A 16,247-nucleotide genomic window follows, 5' to 3' on the forward strand; every position below is an offset into this window, starting at 1 on the left:
CATAAAACAATATCAAATATCATATATATATAATATTAATAAAACAAAAAAGAATTAAAGAATAGTGGAAAATAAAACCTTGTAAGGAAAATCGGGGTAGTGTGACGTCAATTACAATTAAAGAAGAGGCAAAGAATTTTAAAGTGACAATGTCTTAAGCTTTAATAAAAATAAAATTAATGTAAAGGAAAAGGAGATCAAGTATTATATAAGACTAATAAAATAAGTGCTTTATATGGGCTTTGTTCTGACATTTTTACCGTGACTTCATGTTCCGTAATTGTGACTCACCATATCTCAGTCGATTTGAATGTAAAATTTAAATATGCGCTGCAAAACTAAACAATACGTCTATTTTTATCGGAAAATGGATGGGTATGCCTAGATACTTTAGTTTTTCCATAGGTTTAACCATTACGGAGCAAAAAATTTAAAACTAAAAGTAGCAGCAAACTGTTCCGCAATAGTAACTCTACTATATACAAAAATTATATAGGCTAATGTTTTATTATAGCCTTGACCTCATGACTTAAGTCATGTGATTATTTAATAGTACTTCCTGTTTTAGAGGCGTAAAGACAGAAACATTGTTAATCTCACAATCTAAAACGAATCATTTGTGACTCTTTCAACAACGGTAGACAGCCATGTTATCATTCTTTCAAAGAATATTAGACTGGTTTAAAAGTTTATTTTGGAAAGAAGAAATGGAATTAACCCTTGTTGGGCTGCAATATTCAGGGAAAACGACATTTGTTAATGTTATCGCTGTAAGTAAAAGTTAAAAAAAAATACTTAAATAGTCTGATACTATTATTATTTATTATACTAAATTTTTTACTAGACTCTACTGAATCTGATCATAAATGATAAATCATAGTGAATGTGGTATCAGATAGGATAGAGTAAGACAGTAAGACTCATGATGATGATGATCATCATGAATGATAGAGTCATACTACTAGAATTAGAGTATTTAGAGTCATGCTAGACTAGTCATAGACAAGAAGAATTCTACTACTCACATCACTCATTCACTGTTCATCACACTAAAAAAAGTGACTAAAGTTAAACAGTTAAAGTGACTAATTTAATACTAACTAATCTACTATATTATCTACTATAATATTATCAATATATTGTCTATATTAATATTATTAACTAACTTAGAAACTAGATTTTACTAGACTTTATTAGAGTAGTTTATTTAATCCGGACATTACATGAATTCAGACACTCGCTGTTTTTGTGGTCATTTAATCTTTATTTTGATATTTAATATGAAACTAGCACGCTGTATAATGTGCTTGTCCATTTACCAATGATTCTAACCCAATTTCCTTCCATTTAGCTTTCTTTTTTTTTTTTTAAAAAAAAGGAATTTCAAATTTGTTAGTCAGGTTGTTTTTTTTCCTATGTCACCAGGATGACTTTACCTCTTCCTAGGGTTAAGACTATATTTTTGATTGGCTAAGTCTATGCTAATGAGCCAGGCAATATTTATTCTGTTTTTGGAGCTGATTTATTTAATTCATAAACCAAGTTGTTTGATTCCATAAAAAAAAAATTAATAGGGTACGTGTTTGAATTAAATATTACGTTTTTTTTTTATAAAAAATGTATTTCAAACAGCCAGATTTGGACATCAATGTTAATGATCTCATATTATATTTGTTTTTTTTTTGTTGTTTTTTTCCAGAGAAAAAATGTGCAAATGTTTGGAGTGAGCTAGGTACATTGAATGAAGTTAAATGCCTAGATCTAGACCTACTAGATAGATCTAGATTTAAATCCAATAGAGAATATAGAGGATTCAGCTATTTAGGCAAGAATGGCCATCCTAGCCTGTACTACACTACAAAAGATCATCTGTATTAGAAATTTATTAAATTAATAAACAAAAAACATAAACATTCAACACACATCTAATCATGCAAACATAAAATAAGCCTAAAAGTCTTTGTAGAAGTCACTATCCCAGTGACCTAATTTTGGTAGAATAAGTGTGTTCATATTTTAATGTTTTGTATTCATATTTATGCATAATTTGAAAACATCTTAATGATTTCATGTGAGGGGCTATGTCTGGGGATCTTAAAATTTAGTTAATGATTAATGTTAATGTAGAATTAAAATCTGAGTTTATTGATGCCTAAATATAGAGACTGTCTGAAATAAATTATGGTGTCAGGAATCAAATAATGTGGGTCATATTTGTCTGAATTAAATGAAAACACATGGCATCTTTGACCTTAAACATAAGGGGTACAAATATAAGTAGTCATCCTTATTCTCCTTGATACTTCATTTTCTTTTCTATGTTGAACCATTGTCAAATAATGCGCAGTCAAACTTTGAAATTTTGGCCTATATGTGTCTGAATAGCATAAACTACTCTAGATTATAGTCTAAATAAGATGATCATTGATGATTTAAATGTATAGTATTACATAGGACGTAATCATCTTCTTTTTTGAAGTAAACTGTAATGTCTTTATTATTATTATATAAGATAAAAGAATGTAGATTGACTATCATTGACTAATTCTCGCTAAGTCACGAAATCTACTCTAAGCCCAAAGTCTAAGCAAGACTAAGGCTAGGTCTAAAATTTTCATGCATGCAAGATTACCGGCTATAGCCAGCATGCCAGCAAAATCGAAGTAAAAAAAAAACTTGCTGGCAAACGCCAGTCCGACTGATTGCCAGCTCCGTATCTGACTTTTTTTTACACATTCAATAACGTTTTGATCTTTCAAACTAAAACTTAATTAGTCAAATTCAAAGAAAGACAGGAAGTTACAATTCTTAAATTACGGCCCATGCGCTTATTTCAGGGCTTTCGCTTTGTATCAAAAAAGTAAACAAAAGTTAGAAACAAATCTGTATGGCTCCGGCCTGAGACGCTTAATTTAATAAGTAGATCTTATTCTAATAAGTTTGATCTGCCGGCATAAAAATTGAACCCAGACCTAGAGATCTAGATTCTAGATCTATTTCTACATTTTAAAATGATTTTAGAAGTTGAGTGTGTTTACCCGAAAATGTGAAATTACCGTATCATCGTATGAATAATGATAGGTCTAGCCTAGCTATAATCCTATATTAGTCTAGAGTCTAGATCATCTCATAGGATCGATATCAATGAGTATTAACTATTATATCTAGATAATTAGGATAATTGGTTAGAATCTTACATTTACAATCTACCACTGGTCTGACTAGGTCTGGGCCCTGGGCAGAAGCAGCGTAGATCAAAAGTAGATTGTATCTGATCTATTATCAGATATATTCTACTATTAAAGTCTAGATCTTATTAAATCTAGATCTAATAATAAAAAAACTTATTTTAAAAAAGGCAAGACTAGTAGATGATTCTAGCTGGCTAGGGCTAGACTTCTATCATCTAGCATTACTAGGTAGATTAGTGTCTAAATCTAACTTCAAGATCTAGAATTATATCTGGGGTATATAATTTGGATTTAGGTCTAGGCTAGACCTAAATCTAGATAAAATTTAATATTAAATGTCTAGTTAACTAGTAGCTCTAGTCACCGTCTAGTGACACTCTACTCTGTTATGACATGAATAGTATATATTTAGTATTTGTTTCGGGTGTAAGGGGAAAGTTTTACTTAGCGACAAGTGACTTGACAGATCTTTAAAAAAAATAGGAACGCTCTAAGTGACGCTATAATTAAGACGCTTTGTGTGGAGCAGTAGAAATAACAAATAATAGATATATGGCTCTACTGAAAGACATTGGATGGATCCCTTCTTAAGTATTAAAGTATTTATGATTGTTTGATACTAGCGTCGACTACTTATATTGATTGTTTGGCGTTTCGCCAATGTTCCTGATTTAGTTGAAGGTTACCTCATGATCATTGCATCGATTACATTGACACCGCGGAAGAGCCTTAACAACTATACATACTGTAGCTGTAAATGTTTTATTTATGTTGTGAAGATACAAGAGGCATCATGCTTGCAGGTTTTTTGGGGTTGTCAACCCTTCCCTGCAGGCAAAACAAGGCTCTCTTGCTTGCATCCATGAAAATTCTAGATCTAGTTTCTAGTAAATTCTAGTAATCAGACTACTTTAGTCAGTGAGTAAACCTTAATCTTAGGACAAGAGTAAGAGAAACTATATAACTCAAGACTCTATATAACTACTCTCTTAGTTTAGTAATCTGGCTCTGGACCTAGTCTAGATTCTAAATTTAGCAATCTCATCTAGGAATGTCTCTAGATTGTAGAGATAATACTGTGTGACTCAGTCTAATACTGGTGACTGTACTTGACTGTAGTACTTAGTAGTGAAGAGTCTTATAGAGTCTAGAATAGTAATACTAATACTCATCTATTATTACGTAAATCAAATCTCGACTTATAACGAATACATATATACTATAATTATAGTAAATCGATTATTCTTTATTATTTATATCATTATCATAGAATCTAGATCTAATTTTCACCATTCAACTTCTTATTAATGTATTTTTTAATTAGATCTAATTGATAAAGATTCTAAACTAAAAGAATAAAAAAAAACAACAGATAAAATGAGTCTTAATGAATGTGCTATGACTAGGAAACTATTTCTAGTATAACTTTTAGTTTTATTTTTTTATATTTAAATAATAATTGTAATTACTAAGTCTATATTTATATTAGATTTAAATCCAAATCTATTAGGCAGTTTGATAATAAAAAGTTCAAAACAATAAGCTTTTGGTAGAAATCAAACTTTTCTAACTGGCTCAGTTTTGTACATTGTCTACTTCCCATTATGTATAAGATAAGTTGTGTGAGGTTTGTTAGTTGATGCTTCAAGTGCACATGATATCATCAATCATCAGTGTTTCATTTAAAAGAGGAGGCCACATTCTTTACAATGGACACTCTATGGTGATTTTTTTTTCTCCACACTTCTAACCTGGGATATTTAGGATCTAAAATAGGTAAATGGTTGCCATTCCTGTTGATGGTCGATGTGTTGATAAATGTAAATGTTGACGCGAGTTCGTAAATACAATCAACAACAGAACAGTTTGTAGATAAACTGAATAACTCCTGCTGGTAACTTCAAAACAATTTAATGAATAAAAGGGGCATTGTCTATCTCGGTCGTCATTTGTCCTTATCCGTTGATTTTATATTTCCGTTCTTACTTTTAATGATTCGTCATGTCACTAAGGAAAAGCCCAATTAAACCCAAACTTCTATGCGTCTTTCTATTGTGTTATTACAATATATATATATATATATCCTAGTTAACCATAACTCAGTTTATCTTTCTAGTTGGCTATAAATGGTTGATGTTGATTTCATATTAAATCAACTGATTTAAAAAACTTATAAATTGTGCAAAAATATATCTTAATAAAATATAGATCTAATTGTCTTTCTTATTGCAGTCTGGCCAGTTCAGTGAGGATATGATTCCAACAGTTGGCTTTAATATGAGGAAAATTTCAAAAGGCAATGTCACTATCAAAGTAGGTATTTTAAGTCTTTTTTTTTTTTTTTTTTAAATAATTGTATTAAATATTCTTTGATCAGGAAATCAATTAAACAAACGACTCCATTGAACCGAGTCAGAGAGTTCCTAATATTGCCCACTGTCACATATATATAACTGGCATATAGGTAATTTTGACTAGAAAAACTTCAGGGCAACATAGTCTTATTCTCACTTTCTTTCTCATGAGCTTAGTTTTCTTTGTGACAAATAAAACATTTTAAAAGATACACCTTACCCACAAATGTTGATTTTACCTCAGCACAAGAAGCCTTTCTTAATTTGTACTAGTTCACAATTATTTATATGGAACTGGACAACTATAGCTCTTTTTAAGTCTGGTGTAGGAAAAAGGATGGAGGGGGAGAGATGATTTCAAATGAGATAAAACTAGACTTCAAGCAACTAACATTCGTATAACAAACATAACCATTTTTTTTTTTAAATCCAGAGGAGATAAATGAGATAAAACTAGACTTCAAGCAACTAACATTCGTATAACAAACATAACCATTTTTTTTTTTAAATCCAGAGGAGATAAATGAGATAAAACTAGACTTCAAGCAACTAACATTCGTATAACAAACATAACTGAATAACTCCTGCTGGTAATTTCAAAACAATGTAATGAATGAAAGGGGCAGAGTCTTTGTCGTCTATCTCGGTCGTCATTTGTCCTTATCCGTTGATTCTGATTATTATGTAAATAGCATTTAGAAACATGTAAAACTCTTTTTTTAATATTTACAATAGATTGTTTTAAAAATATATGTTTACTTTTATACTAGGATGTCTTGGCCTGCAGGTTGATCCCCTTTTGTATTTATCACTCTCTTGCTTTCATGCCTATTTCTGAATGCCTTAAGAGTGAGGGCATTTAAAAATTTACAACTTTTGCCTTTTGTATTTACTTGCATTTTTGCTAGCTCTTTAAAGTATTTAAAAAAAACAAACAAGCAATGTATTTTTTAAAAATTACTTGTGGGAGAAGATATTTCAGTGCATTACATGATTAATAATAATAGTAGCAAAGCTTTATAATCAATAATTAATAAAATGTTATAAAATTTTGTATCTTTTTAACAGCTTTGGGATATTGGTGGACAGCCTAGATTCCGAAGTATGTGGGAAAGATATTGTCGAGGAGTCAATGCTATTGTGTAAGCCTTTTTTATATTTTATGCATATACAATTATTTGTCAATAGTTGGATATTTTTATATATTGTGGTAATGGTAGTCAAATCCTGTTAATGGGACCAGCTGCATAGTTTGACAGAATAAGTACATAAACAAATCCTATTAATGTGTGTAATATTACTAACTTATTTGGACGAAAATTCTGTTTTATCAGATCAAAGAATTTGAGAGTGAATTTTTAAGTCACAAGTTGGAAAGTTCAAACTTCGTAATTAGGAAGAATAATTATTCATTGACAACTAGGTTCAATGCTATGATGAAAATGGGTATACTGCATTTGTTGCTTGAATTGCAGAGAAAGACATAACTGCATTGGAAGACCAAGAAAGGGATGATGATGCCCCTTAGTAGTTGGTGCAAGTGACAGTGTAGGATACTAGAAAAGGCATTGAATCTTTGCGCTGCTATTTCATTCAGGATGGAAATTAAAGCATTTCCGTTTCTGTGTTAGATGTTTGTGGTGATTTTGTTTAAGTGCTGTCGGTCAAGAGAATGCATCATATGTTCTGTAACCATTAGTGGAGATTTAGTAAAATTTTAAAAAAAAAAATGCTTCACATGCATTGTGTTCTAGATCATTTTGAAAAAATTGTTGGCAAATTTATTTTTCAATGAACAGAGTTTGCTAAGCATCATTAGCAACAATTATATCACATAATTAGGGTTTAATAAACTTCTAATGAAACATAAGGTAAGTTCATTTAATTAGACCAACTGGTTATTTGGACCAAAATGATTCATGTCCATGTGTGGTCTGGATTAACCAGATTCATCATCATCTTTCCTTTGTGTTTCTCATGGAACGTAGGGCCTCAGTAAAAACATGCCACTCTCCACAGTCTCTTGCTATTTTTTTTTCTTCAGATTCAGTTGTGTAATATTTAACAAAATTACATGAACTAATGTTTTTCACTTAAAGGTACATGGTTGATGCTGCTGACCATGACAAATTAGAAGCTTCTCGCAATGAACTACACAATTTATTAGACAAGCCTCAGTTGCAAGGCATCCCTGTGTTAGTACTTGGTAATAAAAGAGACCTTATAGGAGCATTAGATGAAAAAGATCTCATAGAGAGAATGTAAGTTATACATTAACTGAATGTTTACAAAAACAATTTATGTTATTCACACCTTTTTTTCTTTTAAGACTTTTGAAAAAAATTGTTTTTTGTTGTTTTTTACTTGTGGTATTAGTCTATAATTTAATTTCTTTACATGAAAAAAAAAATGCCAAAGTAGCATCAGATCAGCCTGAAATGCTTATAACTATTTTTTATAACATGAATATTTCTTTTCAGGAATTTATCTGCTATTCAAGACCGAGAAATTTGTTGCTATTCTATATCTTGTAAAGAAAAGGAAAATATAGGTAAGTGGTAATATAAAAAAAAAGTAATAAAAACAATAATTTTAAAGTGTATGTAATTGTGAGAGATTGGAATTAATTTTATTCATTTTGAAGTGTGCAAATGATGAATCTATTTTAGCATGTAAGTATTTATTATTTCTGTCTGAAATAAGAAAAGTTGTATGTAATTGTGTTTTGTTTTTTTTTCCTATTAAGATATTACTCTACAATGGCTGATTCAGCACTCGAAGTCTGGGCGATAAAGGCAATTAATTCATTGGCAGTGGCTGAGAAATGTAAATTGTTGGATGATACTCATACTTAGTGTAAAAGAAAGATGTAAATGAGTGTGTGTCTGGGTTTTATTTTTGGATAAATATTTTGTACTTATGTCAATTGGATAAAGTTTGAATGAAATATTAAAACAGAATTGTTGATTTACAGGTCTTTTTTTTTCTTTACAAATTATTTAAAATTGCATTGTTAAAAATGAAAGACTTAAATTAAAAACAAAATATTTCAACATAGTCTGTATTATTATTTTTTTTTTAAAGAATGTAACATTAAGAATCCTGTAAACACTTGGATGTCTCCTTACCACACATTAAAAAAAAATAGTAAAGGCATTGTTCACATCATTTTTTTTTTTCAGAATCAGAATGTTTTTGAAGGTTGTAGTATTGAAATTTTCATTTTGTGCAATAATAATTAATCAGCTTAATTTAAAAAAAAAAATTGTGACACCCAGAGAGGATTTTATTGCATGCAGTAAATGTACTAAAAACTCCTATTTAACAAGATGTTGACAAAAAACGTAGCCAAAACTCCTTTTTTTTTTTTTTTTTTTTTTTTTTTTTTTTTTTTTTTTTTAAATAGTTTGAATTAATTTCACAAATATTTTGATAATTGAACAAAACTTTTCTCACTCATAATAGATGTATCTTTACTTGAACATTATAACATGTAAAAGTCTGTAAATTATGATACATGTTTTTATTGTGCCCATATTTTGTTTCTACTACAAGTCTTATGATGCTATATGTTTGACAAAGAGTTGTGCTATGACCAAAGTCTGCATTAAGCTATTTAGGAGAAGAATTAATGAGCCCTTTAGTTTACATGCTGCAAATTGGTAGCCTCATTAAATGTGTATAAATGTATTAGACGACCATTCCGTGTTTGTTTGTTTTTAAACCTTTGTATATATTTCTAAATATATACTATTACTATATGTGTTTGTATGCATTCAAATATTGTGCAGGCATTATTAGCTCTACTCTATTAGTTCTTGTCTTTTTTATTCTACTGTTTGTGCCACTAACCCATCTTTTAACTCTGTTATGGTCTAAACTGTTTCATTTTTTTTATCAGTAAACATGATTTGTACATGCTTTTTTTTTTAAATGAGTGACTTTAAACATTATTACCAGGGTCTCCCCCTATACATCATCTGTATTATAAATGTTTGCTAGATAAATGTTTTCAATGCTATTGTCTTCAATATTGTACATTATTGTTTTCTATTAACTATGTTGTGATTTGTGTTTTGCTATTAGGGAACTTGTCTATAATAAGTTTTTAACTTATAATAATTTTCTATCATTTCTAGTCTTAATATATGTTTTTAAAACACATTGACGCCAATTGTATAGCAATCTTTAGAAGTTATTTCTTATAAGTACCGGTACTTTTGCTTATATTATTCAATGTGTTATAACATGTTTGTGATATATTATTTTAGTTAAAATGAAATTTAAAAAAAAGAAACATAAATTGTACTTTCCTTTGGATTCCTTGTGGAAACTTGACATAAATGTTCTGTTTGTACCAATTTTCCTTGTACACAATTTGTCCATGCTTTTTGGAAAGTTTTAGCATTGGCAAAACGTTAGATTTCTTTAAAATAAAAGTAGACCATTTTTGTAACCATTATTATTTAATTTACTTTTGTTGTCCAGAGAAAATAGGGGCGAAAATCATATTTGTTTGCGCTTCCAGTGTATGACTAGCATGGTGTATTCATCTCAAGTTACATTTTGTATGGTATGGAGTTTTTGCAAGAGGATATTAGAGCGTGGAATATTATATCATTGTGATGTCATTAAAAAAGATGGTTTCTGTTAGCTTTTCAATTTTTTTATTACAATTATTTTCTATTTTGCTGGACAATAAATATTAAAAATATTTGTCTTTTGTTGAGAACAGTTTGAAATGTTAACTAGAAACGCAACAATGAATAACTATAAACAAATTAACCCTCATGAGTCTATGTACACACTTCGTTAACACACATGACTCATAACATTCCAACATTTAATTTCTTAGTGAAGGAGAATCATTCAAGATACTCATAAACAATGTCAACATTAATTACAATTTCTCTTTTTTAATTTTTTTTTTTATCATTCTTTATTTCAACGTTAAAGGCAAAAATCCTGAATCCGAAAAAAAAATGTAGGGAACATGAACGAGAAAGAGGATAGTAAATCTTATAGTAGCAAGTAGTTACTACATAACAAAAGCACAATGAAAAAGAGTTGTGTAAAGCAAAATATAAAATCAAACAACTCTTAGCACGTGAACATATTGAATAACAAAATGAAATAGTAGGCCTATTCAGAAAACTAGAAATAACGATATGATGAATAACAAAATGAAATAGTAAGCCTATTCTGAAAACTAGAAATAACGATATGATGAATAGAAGAAAAATGAAATATGTTCACAAATGCTTATTTACACAACTAGAAATAAAGATATGATGAATAGAATAAGAAAGTGTTACACAAACTTATCCAGTCTCCCTTCTTTCAGTATGGTCAGAAGTGGAACTCCCGATTTGCCCGTTGGGGTTCATCACATTAGCTAGTTGTGCTCTTCCAGGACACCAGCGAATTTCAATTCTTTCAGATGCCGCAGTCTTGTCTACTAGCTTAGTGATCTGTAGTGCTTCAATGACACTTCAGTTGTCAATGAAAACTGTGATAGGCAGAGACTATTTCTTAATACCACAGTGTTCTATTACAATTCTGTAAAAGATGGCAGACTCTAGGCCTTCTAGCAAGCATAATGCCTCAGCAGCTATGGTAGATCTCACTACCCTTTTGGGGGTGCAGTGGCTAAGTGGTTAAGCGCTTGGCCTCTGAACCTGGGGTCCTGAGTTCGAATCTCTGTGAAGACCGGGATTTTGATTTTCTGGATTTTAGGGCGCCATTGAGTCCACCCAACTCTAATGGGTATCCGACTGTAGTTGGGGAAAGTAAAGGCGGTTTGTTGTACTGGCCACATGACACCCTGCTCGTTAACCCTTGGCTATGGATACAGATGACCTTAACATCATCTGCCCCGTAGATCGCAAGGTCTGTAAGAGGAACTTTACTGCTTTTACTACCCCTTTGATCTTCGTGGCCTTCCAAAAAATTGGATCTCGACCCCTAGTTGGGAAGTTTCATCTTTGTGATTTCCAGTGAACGATCAGTCTTCTTCTTCCTGGTCTACAATATTGATCTTCGACATGTTTTCCAAACTGTCTGGGCATTTGGGCAAAAGATGTCAGTATGATCCACATGATGTAGGCCTACATTTCCATCAGGACCAACTGGGTTTATGTTTCTGGAACTTTGTTTTGGAACTCCATAACCTCGGGTGTCGCTTCTTCCTTGTCCTCCACCTCTCACCTGATGTCCAACTTATGGTTCATACTTTTAATGTTATTAATTGAATTTAAAAAAATAATAACAAGGTTACAAAGACAGTTAGTGTGGAAACACAAACTCAAAATCGGCCCCCGAAGTGGTCCACCCAGTAAGGTAAAAAGGCATGTTTCAATATTTTCTGAAAGAACATCAGAATTAAATTCGATCAAAGACAAATAACAGAGAATAACGGAGAAAGAAGATTGACAGATCTTGTGTGGTGCCCCAGCGGTCTAACAGACCAAAGGATAGGTGAAAATGAATGTTATTTTTATAGATATGAACATGGCCTAACTGATGTCTTATAATGAATGTCTAATTGATCTAATTGTTTTGTAAAGTGTCAATCTCTTATTCAAATCCTTGAAAATCCATAGAAACTTTACACAACCTAAGTTTAGATCAAATCATTAAAAAGCCAACTAGATTAAACAACACATTAGATCTCTTCTTAACCAACAGACCTGGATTAGTAGTTGATTATGAAATTATCCCTGGTCTATCAGACCATGAGATCATAAAAATACACAGTCAGATAAAAGCAGTAGCCAATACAAAACCCAAAAGAAAAATCTTACTCTGGAATAAATGTAACCTAACACAACTACACCAAGCTGCACTAAACTTTCAACAAACATTCTTATTAGAAAAAGACATTAACCAACCAGTCGATGACCTCTGGAATTTCATTAAAAACCATCTTAAAAGCATAATAGAAAATCATATACCAACTAAATACACATCAAACAAAATAAATAAATGCTGGTTTAATAATAGACTAAAGAAGCTTTGTAAACAGAAGGAAAACCTCTATAGAAAATTTAAAGAAACTAATGCAGAGAGAGTTTACAAAAAGTATATAAAAATTAAACACTTAACCCAAAAAGTAAGCAGACAGCTGCAGAGTGAATACATAAACAATGTAATATCTAAAGATAACAACAAAAACCTATGGTCATACATTAAGTCTAAGAAAATGGAAACAACAGGCGTAGCGCCATTAAAAGATGAACATAACATAATACATAATGATAATGAAACTAAAGCAAACATTCTAAACAAATACTTTGCATCAGCATTCTCAGCCCCAGGAGACAAAGACATATTACTGAATTTGAACCAAGTAGACAACATAGAAGACATAGTAGTACAAGAAAATGGAATTCAAAAACTATTAGCCAACACCAAACCAAATAAAGCATCTGGACCTGATGGTATTCCAGCTAGATTACTCAAAGAACTAAGTAATGAGCTAGCCCCAGTGTTCAAAATACTCTTTCAGGCTTCACTTAACCAGGGCAGAGTACCAAAGGACTGGAAAGAAGCTAATGTCACCCCCCTATTTAAAAAAGGAGAAAAATCTGACCCAGGGAACTACAGACCAGTATCACTTACCAGCATCACATGTAAAATCCTAGAACACATAATATGTAGCAACATCATAAACCACTTAGACAAACATAATGTCCTCACACCATACCAACATGGCTTTAGGAAATATAGATCATGTGAAACACAACTAATAGGACTAATTGATGATTTTTCAAAAGGTTTAGATAATAGTGAACAAATAGATGCTACCTTACTAGATTTTTCTAAGGCTTTTGACAAAGTTCACCACCATAGTTTGCTTAAAAAATTAAAATATTTCGGCATTAATGGTCCACTGCATCAGTGGATTAAAGACTTTCTGATAGGGAGAGAACAAACTGTAATAATAAATGGCTCTAAATCAACACCGATAACAGTAAACTCAGGTGTACCTCAAGGTACAGTCTTGGGTCCACTACTATTTTTAATTTACATAAATGATTTACCAAATTGCATTAGTTCAGGAACAAAAGTCAGATTATTTGCAGACGATTGCATAATATATAGAACAATAAAAACAACACAAGACACAGATATTTTACAAAGAGAATTAGATGAATTACAGAAATGGGAATCAAATTGGAGCATGTCTTTCCACCCAGAAAAATGTCAGTTGTTAAGAGTAACAAAAAAACTAAAACAAATTAATTCCACTTATCTTATTCATGGCAAACCAGTATCACAGACTAAAAACGCAAAATACCTAGGTGTTATAATAAATGAAAAACTATCATGGAATCCACATATTGATGAAACTACAAAAAAATCAAACAAAGCCATAGGATTTATTAAAAGAAATTTCTATAAATCAAATAAGAACATAAAACTAAAATGTTACTTAACCTTGGTTAGGCCAATAATAGAATATGCATCTTCCGTTTGGGACCCCTCAACTCAAGAAAACATTAAGAAACTGGAACAGACACAAAATAGAGCAGTGAGATTCATAACAAACGAATATTCACATTTGACTAGAGTAACACCTTTAGTAAAATCACTAAATTTAGAAAGCCTTCAGGACAGAAGGCTCAAAAGTAAAGTAGCAATCATACATAAAACACTGAACCATAATCTTCAAATACAAAAACAAAATTTAATAAAATACTCTGAAAGACACAAAGATAAAGGCACATTCCTCGTCCCATATGCTAGGACAAATTTGTACAAATACTCCTTCTTCCCTAGTGCTATTAGAGCATGGAATGGGTTGCCTGAGCTAGCCAGGAAAACCAGTGACTTGGCAGAATTTAAGTCATTGGTTAATATGCATGACTAAATGCATGACGCGTAGGACGTAATCATCTTCTTTTTTGAAGTAACGTCTGTATTATATAAGATAAGATAAAAAAAGAAAAAAAAAACATTTCCCTAAAAAAAATTCCTTTAGTTAGGCCTAAGTGTTCTATGGTCCTTCTGCAACAATGCAGTTCACGCGACAATATGAAAAACTACCAATTAATTGTTGTTTTAAATTATGTCCAACTTATATGCATACTAAATAGATGTTTTCTCTTTAAAAAATTTAAGAAAACATTTTTTTTGAGTAAATATATATAGTAGATAGTAGAACGTAACTTTTCTTTGGCAGAATGATGATGAGTGATTGGGTCCAGGTCTTGGGTTATTCTCCTGACTGCCAGATCTTATTGCAATTCTTAAATAGTGTGTTTATCATGGTTTCTCCTCATGTCTCTGTAGAAGTTTGCCATGGATGGTGTCAATTAACTCCGGCTGTTTTTTTCTCTTTTTTAGGCCTTTCACCGCTAATAGGGGCCTACTACTTCCGAACGAATAATTATGGTATTTGTCGATGTTGGTTACTGCAGGGACTTTAAGTAACTCTGCTGGATCTTCTGAGCTAGGCCTATACAAAATTGACCCATTGTTAACTTGTCCTATAGCTGCCCCTTTGGTTGTGAACTCCGTAGATGGGAACTATAGTGTTGCTCCTTTCACCTCGCCTTCTGCGCTGGAAAAACATCTATTATATAGCTGCGGCTGACTTCCTACTTTTTTGTTTTTTTCGGATTTCGGCTCTAACCCTTCCCCTCAAAATGTGCTGCTTATAGTGGTGCTATCAATCAATGTTTTATTTAATTGCTATATGGGAACTGTAGGCTATTATACAGAACTAAAAAAAAAAAAACAAAAACAAAAAACCACCTACCAGTTAGTATTATGTGGCATTTTACGTCTCGAGAGACGATCTTTTCCCTTTGCAACTTCGTGTGTGGCTAAAGATGGATGGCTGCCTGGCCGTGCGGTTTGCGCGCTGGACTGTTCGGATTTATCGACAGTCGAGGGTTCAGACCCTGCCCGCTCCCATCCCCCGTCGTCCTGCGGGAGGTTTGGACTAGGAAGTAAACGTCAAGTAAATCTTCAACTCTGAAGGAACATCCGAAACATGTAAAACATTTTACAAAATGAAAAGAGGCCAATCCTTGATACACAGCTTCTGTCACAGGTTGGGCATATGTAATCACCAGGCGCCATTGCATTTTCACCCTTCTTTCTGCTGCTGTTGTGTATGGCATCTGCAATCCGAGACCTGGTGTATTGTTATTTTGGATAACTTCCATAAACGCTTTATCTCCAAGCCTATAGGTAAGCCTATCTAATATTATTGTTATAAATATTACTATTTTAAAATGAAAAGAGCGAAATAAAAATGTATTGTTAACTGCTAGAAACTAGATCATAGTACTTGATGATTAAACAGTTCAGCTTTAGGTTTTAGCTTATCTAAAAGTCATTGAATCTTTTTGAATGTTGTAGATCTAGAAATCTATTTTAGATCTAGATCTAGAATTATATATATAGATCTATATCTAGCAATGTCAAGATCTAGATCAAGAATCTGAAGTGTCTAATTTTATTTCTTGATAATTATATTAATCTAGATAGACCTATATCATAATCATAATATCATATCTATTCTAATTTAAATTAGTTAACAATCAGTTACAATGTCAGCGACTTTTCGATATCGATTGGGTCATAAATATTTTTTAAAAGCAAAATCTCTACTGCCGGTAGGTAGCTAGAATCTAGAATTCTAGAACTAGAATCTAGATCTATATAGATTCTAGAACTAGAATGCTAGTCT

General features: G+C 31.6%; 2 protein-coding genes across 5 annotated transcripts in view; both read left to right on the plus strand.

The window, feature by feature from the left end:
• The first annotated feature begins 538 nt into the window (after window positions 1–538).
• LOC106051839 (ADP-ribosylation factor-like protein 8A) lies at window positions 539–10,262 on the plus strand. The gene is made up of 6 exons (XM_013207052.2): window positions 539–770; window positions 5,424–5,504; window positions 6,614–6,687; window positions 7,645–7,806; window positions 8,026–8,096; window positions 8,292–10,262. Exons 1-6 carry the CDS (start codon window positions 648–650, stop codon window positions 8,336–8,338), a joined length of 558 nt encoding a protein of 185 aa, XP_013062506.1. The 5' UTR covers window positions 539–647; the 3' UTR covers window positions 8,339–10,262.
• Window positions 10,263–15,858: 5,596 nt separating this feature from the next.
• The window catches only part of LOC106051826 (isocitrate dehydrogenase [NAD] subunit gamma, mitochondrial-like), a 39,968-nt gene continuing 39,579 nt past the window's right edge, over window positions 15,859–16,247 (plus strand). For 3 of the 4 annotated variants that reach the window (XM_013207032.2, XM_013207041.2, XM_056026518.1), the window contains exon 1: window positions 15,860–16,173. In XM_013207032.2, the coding sequence (XP_013062486.2) occupies window positions 16,108–16,173 (66 nt within the window). In that variant the 5' untranslated portion in view covers window positions 15,860–16,107. Of the gene's footprint in view, window positions 16,174–16,247 lie in introns of all 4 variants that reach the window. The other variant, XM_056026516.1, reaches the window with a different exon arrangement.

Source organism: Biomphalaria glabrata, chromosome 4, assembly GCF_947242115.1.
Source record: "Biomphalaria glabrata chromosome 4, xgBioGlab47.1, whole genome shotgun sequence".
Taxonomy (NCBI): domain Eukaryota; kingdom Metazoa; phylum Mollusca; class Gastropoda; family Planorbidae; genus Biomphalaria; species Biomphalaria glabrata.

What these genes read in the sequence shown, in the direction of transcription:
- LOC106051839 (XM_013207052.2), top strand. Translation starts at nt 648, where the DNA reads ATGTTATCATTCTTTCAAAGAATATTAGACTGGTTTAAAAGTTTATTT. An exon ending in CGAGGAGTCAATGCTATTGT is followed by an intron (nt 6,688 to 7,644) that starts GTAAGCCTTTTT and finishes TTTCACTTAAAG; the next exon opens with GTACATGGTTGATGCTGCTG. An exon ending in AAAGATCTCATAGAGAGAAT is followed by an intron (nt 7,807 to 8,025) that starts GTAAGTTATACA and finishes ATTTCTTTTCAG; the next exon opens with GAATTTATCTGCTATTCAAG.